This window comes from Gekko japonicus, unplaced genomic scaffold (assembly GCF_001447785.1).
Source record: "Gekko japonicus isolate JY-2015 unplaced genomic scaffold, Gekko_japonicus_V1.1 scaffold65, whole genome shotgun sequence".
NCBI classification, from domain to species: domain Eukaryota; kingdom Metazoa; phylum Chordata; class Lepidosauria; order Squamata; family Gekkonidae; genus Gekko; species Gekko japonicus.
The window spans coordinates 740,557-747,186 of NW_015165832.1; the positions used below are offsets into that span (position 1 = coordinate 740,557).

A 6,630-nucleotide genomic window follows, 5' to 3' on the forward strand; every position below is an offset into this window, starting at 1 on the left:
TTTAGCCTCCAGCTCACACATTTTTGTCTTAGCTCAGGGAGGATGGCTCCAGAGCAAACTAATTTCTGCAGTAGCCAAATTGCTTGCTCACAACTTTAATGCCAGTAGCTCACAAAGTAGAATTTTTGCTCACAAGACTCCACAGCTTAGAGGGAACCATTGGTCACAGTTACTGGCAAAACGTCAAGTTCTACAATGCCAAGACCACGGCCACACAACCCGGAAAATCTACAACAACTAATAATAACATAATATCTAATAAATTATGGAAGTTGGTCATATAAGAACAACAAACAAATCTACACTACAAATTTCACACAAAGGTTCCATGGGGGCAGGGGAGAGCACAAAAATGAAATCTGATATCGCAGATACAGTCAGGTCTACAGGAATAAGATCTGCTCCTTTTCTGTGGCTCACCCGAACAATTAACTACAACTAATAATACAATATGAATGCAAATTGGAATAAGGAAGCTAAGGAGGCAATCATATGCATATTCATCTAGTAGTTAACTCCCAATGTGGGGCTCTTCTGAGTAAACATGCATAGTAACAAGCATTTTGAATTTACCAGCTTCTGCAACAGGATCCTCCACTGCAGGTGCAGGGGTTGTCTCCTCTTCTTCACATAATCCATTTTGATGGCTGTGGGTACTATCAAAGTATGTTGTTTGCAGAATGCGTTCAATGACTTCTTTTAGGGCTTTATCTATAAATAAAACAAAAACATGGCAATGTTTTCAACTGTTTCCCCCCTTTCATTAATTTTATCAAATATGCTAACAAATTATTCCACATACTTTGATACATAAAAATATTTAGAATGGATAAAGCTATTCTGTAACCTCAAATTCTTTACAACAGTCTTCTGATATCAATGGATGATGTATGTATGTATGTGCAGTTAAGAGATGGGAATGTTTGCCCTTATTTAAGAGAAAACCCCTATCAGAGCCTATATGCTAGGATAGGTAAAGGTAAAGGTTTCCCTTGCTCAAAAGCCAGTCGAATCAGACTCTTGGGAGTCTGAAATTTCTAATTAGATAGGGATGCCAAACAAAAATATTTGGATTGAGAAGGGAGGTATTTAACTGTAGAGTCAGTGAAGTTAAAGCAGGGGAAAATGTCTAACAGATGTACATACAATGATGTCTGAAAGGAACAGACAAGCAGTAAGGGAAGCCAGTGCTCTTAATTTTATTTAGTTTGTTCATAGCCTACTATTCTGCAAGTGGCACACTTGTTGTGTGGTACAGTTGTTGATTTTTACTACGGAAAAGGACATAAGTGAATGGTCACAGCTCTCATTTGGAAAAGTCTCAGTGTAGTTTGTTAAGGAAGTGATTGCACAACATCTAGTGTAGCTTAATTATAGTTGAATTGTTAGGATTTCATGAAGCAAGTGATCTTCAGGTATATTGGGGGGGGGCTAACTTACAGCCAATTTACTTGACAGATAGTGAGTCTCTGATTCCATGCCCCTTAAAACATGGAATAATGAATGATCATGAGAAGGTAATAGTGTACTTAATAAATAAGATGCAAATAGGCAATATACAAGTGCATAGAACTCCAATTGTCCCAATTAAACTGACAGGTGTCCATTTTATGAAACACACAAAAAATGTTCTCACTCAGCCGCTGATCTGCATCACTCAGTGCCATCAAATGTTGACATGGCCAGCAGTATAACTGGATTTTTCAGATTACATTACGCATATTGAGAATGCCATAAAGCCACAACAGCCAAAAAGAGAAAGTTACAAAGACAGGAGCTCCACCAAGATGGTAGTGTTAAACCATCAGAAATATATAATCACCACACCCTGTTGGACAACTTTCAAAAGTATCTAAGCTGGCTACTATAAGAAAACCAAATACTGAGTTAAAATAGACTGTTTCATTCATCATGTCAGTTCCTGCATTTGTATCAAACCAACTGAGGTTAGCAAGACTCTTCTTACAAAAAGCCTCATCTCAATACATATGCAATGGGAAATTTGTCTTAACGCATTTCTAAGGAAAGGTCTGAAGAGGTACTCCATGAACACTAAACCAACAAATTAAACATTAAACATAATTTTCAGCCTAAAATCAGATTGCTTCAAAGATTAATAATTCTTTCAACAAAGACAAAAGGATACAATTATTACTACAAGTTTTTAAAATTTAATTTATTAACATTCAGATCCGACTTTTTATTAAACAAAAGTACAATTGCCTATCATCACAAATACAAATAAAAGGAAACAAACCACAGCTTCCACTCACAGGCCACCAAGAACACATCTGAAAGCACATATCATAGAGCCTCCAAAACCTGTGAAAGGTTGTAGTCTTCCTCATACCCTCATGAAGCCCATTCTATATCACAGGTGCAGCTACTGAGAAAGCTTTCATTAAAGAAAGGCATTAACTACTGCCTAATAATTAATGATCAGAGCAGTTTTGTGAGTGCACGTTTTGAAAGCTCTGTACTTCTTCATGTGTTCTGGTGTTTTTAAACTGTAGCTTTAAATTATAATTCTCCTACTATATTTTTTCAACACCAATGGCAATTAAAAATCAACTTCACTTTCCTAACTGAAGAATTCTTTAAAAGGCTCTAGTTTTTTATTCACTTTCTCCAAGTACAGCTGAAGGGAACCATTTCCTGCTGTTTGCAATGTGATCAGAATAGGTTAGTTTAGCATGTGTAGACCATACATGAGAGTCCAACACACACATCAGTCATCCAGTTAGATGCCTCTAAAATATTTGCTACATCTTCCCCAACTATCAATTGCTACTACCTTTGTCTTGTGTGCACAGGAAACTTCTATTTTTTTCTCTGTGTGAAATAACCTAGTTTCTGGAAAGCAAAGTGTTGCTAAGCACCATTAGCTACACAATAGTGATGTACAAGCAGAAGCTAGCAAATAGCTTCCATTAACTGCTGAATAAGGTTGCATCAGTATAGTATACAGTATGCTGCAAATTAGCATGTTGTTAACTATTAAGATTCTAGATAACTACTGGCACAGAAAATGAATTAGCCTGTATATTCCAACAGCTTGGCATTTAAAATGCCACTTTAGATCTATTGTTATGAAAGTGAAAGTATACTTACAGGTTGTTCCACATACAGGTTTTTCTTTTCCTTCCAATAAGTCCCAGAGATGAATGGATGCCTGTTCATACTGATCACTCAACCTTCAACAAAAATATTAATGGAAGGATAACATATCTCAAAACTTGTACAGTGCAAAAGAACTAAATGGATTGCTTCATCAGCGTAATCTATTGCAATACCTCACATTCATGTCCCGTTGAGGTTCAACTAGCTTGTAAAAATCATCTAGCGTTGACAGTTCTGTCTCTGTTAATACCGGCACTCCATTTGTTCCTTGTTTTAGATCACTGCGTACTTCATCATCACCCAACTTGTCCAAAATATACTGTAATTCAAGTACTGTTTTTAAACGTTTTTGTTCAGCTTCTTCTCTCATTAGCTGTTCCCGTCGAGCTGTCTTCTTTATTGTTTTCTGAATCTAGTGAAAAAATATATGTTGTTAAAAACCAGTGACTTCACATAACTTATGAATGTAAGTTAAATGTTAACTTTTTTTTAGACAGCACGAACCAGTGACTTCACATAACCTATGAATGTAATTTTAACTTATGAATGTTAAATGTTAACTTTTTTTTAGACAGCACTTGGTTAACCAGAAACTTCATTAACCAATACATTCAAGACCTGCAGCCTGTTTCACTGCTGCAGACTCAGTGCTGCTGCTGCCCAGAGGCCCCCGCCCAGCCACAAGAGGACAGCAGTGTTAAGCAGGCTGCAGTCAAGCCTGCAGCCCAGCTGACACTCACTCCCTGCTTCACTACTGCTAGCCAAGCAGGGCCTGTTAGCCGGAAACACTGAGGAGGCTGCAGGTCCCGCCACCCATTTGCTACTGCTTCCCTCTCAATGCCAGGTAAAAGCTTTGTTAACCAGCACATTCAGTACACCAACAACCACTATTAACCATGGATACTGCCTAACAAAACTATTACTCTATGTGGCAGCTCTGTAGTAAATTAAGGCAGGGAAAACTTTTAGATCCAACATCATCTACACACTTTAGTTGCATTGATAATACTTTCTGAAGAGCAAAACTCAAGTTAAAGTTTCATAAGCTACTGGACACCACAGCGACTCTTTAGTGAAGGAATCAGTGAACTCCAACTGTTGCCTTTTTAACTCACACGATGCATCCCTTAAAACATATGCTTTGGGTCTGTCCAGTTATTCGTTTTTTTTTCTGGGAAGAAGTTATTATTCATATCAATTTTGTATCAGAATGTTCACTGATTTTTGAGAAAGCTTATGTACTTTTAAAATACCTGCCCGTCCCCGGGAGGCTAACTGATGGTAAATGAAAACAGACCCTCGTTGTCCTTACTACAGCTAGAAGACTTGTATTACAACACCAGAAAGATAAAAACTAATCTCCGGTAAATCAATGGATTGAGTACTTTAGAACTCTATCAATATTTGAATGTGCAAGCAAATGCATATGGGTTTATTTTTAGATATCTGGAAACCTTTTCTAGAAACTTGTTTGTAGATCTGCCACCAGAGTTATATTTTTATCTCTACTTTATGTTCTTTTCCTTTTTAAACTTTATTTAGTTGCTGAATTTAAAGTTTTTTCCTGTTATTCTTTTTTCTTTGAAAGATTTTTTTTTAAAAAAAACTTCCATAAACTAACCATACTCCCACTGTTCAGTCACAACCCACTGTAGATCACCAGCTGTCTTTTACAGCTCCTTATTCTACTGAGGTACCCCCTTCCCCCCCCCAGTATGATTTTGATCTCTGAAGCATCTCTCATGCCCAGAAATCACCCACACGGCATCAAATCAGAACGCATACTGCTACCCCTTTACACTCGCTTTCTCTACCTTCCCACACAGCTTTGGTTCAGACAAAATGCAAAACTATCTTATTTTATTTATTTTCTTCATTTGTATCACCCGCCACCCTCTCCCCACAGGGGACTTGGGGCAGCTTGCAACATTTAAAAATACAATAAATACAGATACAGTAAAAATAAATACAGATACAGAACAATAAAACCAATCAAAGCATCAATTTAATAACAAACCACTCTGAAGAATTAAAACAATTGGCCAGCTCCTGGGTTCATAACACTAACCAAAGGCTGCCCGAAACAAAGAATAAAAACAACTAGACAGCTCTCTGGTTCATAACACTACCCAAAAGCCACCTGAAACAAAGCAGTCTTACATGCCCTATGGACTTCCCCACAGATCTGGTTCCAGGGAGAAGGAGCAACCACTGAAAATGTCCTGGTGGCTGATAAGCAGGCAATCTGAGGACCAGGCAACTGCAGAAGGCCCTGCAATTATAATCTAAGGTGAAGGGGGTCTTCATGAGAAAAACAGTCCTGCAGGTAGGACGGTCCCAGACTGTTTAGGGCCGTAAGGTCAAAACCAGCCCTTTTAATTGGCACCAGAAGCCAATATGCACAGACCAGGAAGAACCAGTCAGCAATCTAGCAGCCACATTCTGGACTGCCCGAAGCTTCCAAAGCATCTACAAGGGCGTCCCTACATAGAGCACATTACACTAGTCTAATCTGGAGGTTCTATCGCATGGATCACAGTGGCAAGGTTAGAGCAGGACAGATACAGGGCCAGCTGGCAGGCTCGGTGTAGGTGATAAAATGCTGTCTTCACCACCCTGTACACATGTTTGTCCAGGGTAAGGGAAGAGTTGTCCTGGGTAAGGAGACCTGCACCCCTACGCTCCTAACAGAGTTCACTGCACAGAGCTGGATTCCATTAAGTGCAGGTAACGTTGGCCACCCCTGAACCCAGACCTACTCAACTACATGATCTCTGTTTTTGAACCATTTAGCTTCAGCCAGCTCTCACCTAACCAATCCACGATGGTGTCCAGGTACAAGGCCAGGGCCAAGATCCCAGCAGCCAGCTGCTTTTCAAGCAGAAGGTAGAGCTGGGTGTCATCTGCATATTGGTAGCACCCAATTCCAAATCTCCTGATAATCTCCACCAGAGGGCACATACAGATATTGAACAACATCTGGAAGAGTGACCCATGGGTTAGGGCCCAGGCAGCTGACCTCTCTTTATCAACTCAATCTCCACCAGGGGGCACATATAGATATTGACCAACATCTGGAAGAGTGACCCATGGGACCTCACAGGTTAGAGCCCAGGCAGCTGACCTCTCTTTATCAACTGCTACCCTCTGTGGGCATCCCTGGAGAAACAAAGAGCACCACCTCAGTGCAGTGCAGAGGCTAGGTGGTCAACTAGGACCAAATGGTTAACTGTGTCGAAAGCAACTGACAGATCCAAAAGGATCAGCAGCGCCAACACACCTTCATTATAATAAGAGGTCATCAACCAAGGCTCTCTCAGTGCCAAACCCTGGCCTAAAATTGGACTGGCAGGGCTGATGTTTCATCCAGGAATTCCTGAAGCTGCTCAGCCACTGCTAACTCCTCACTTTTCCAAGGAATTGAAGGTTTAACACTGGGCGGTAATTGGCTAGGTCCCTCTCATCTAACAATGTTTTTTTCAGGAGAGATGTAACACCATCCCCTTAAGG

The 6,630-nt window shown here is 39.9% G+C and overlaps 1 protein-coding gene across 4 annotated transcripts in view; it reads right to left on the reverse strand.

Annotated features, from left to right (window-relative positions):
- CAPRIN1 (cell cycle associated protein 1) overlaps positions 1 to 6,630 on the reverse strand; it is a 39,015-nt gene that overhangs the window by 15,861 nt on the left and 16,524 nt on the right. For all 4 annotated transcript variants that reach the window (XM_015410872.1, XM_015410873.1, XM_015410871.1 and 1 more), the window contains exons 5-7: positions 3,294 to 3,532; positions 3,112 to 3,194; positions 574 to 711 (exon numbers count right to left, since the gene is read on the reverse strand). In XM_015410872.1, the coding sequence (XP_015266358.1) occupies positions 574 to 711; positions 3,112 to 3,194; positions 3,294 to 3,532 (460 nt within the window). The remainder of the gene's footprint in view (positions 1 to 573; positions 712 to 3,111; positions 3,195 to 3,293; positions 3,533 to 6,630) is intronic.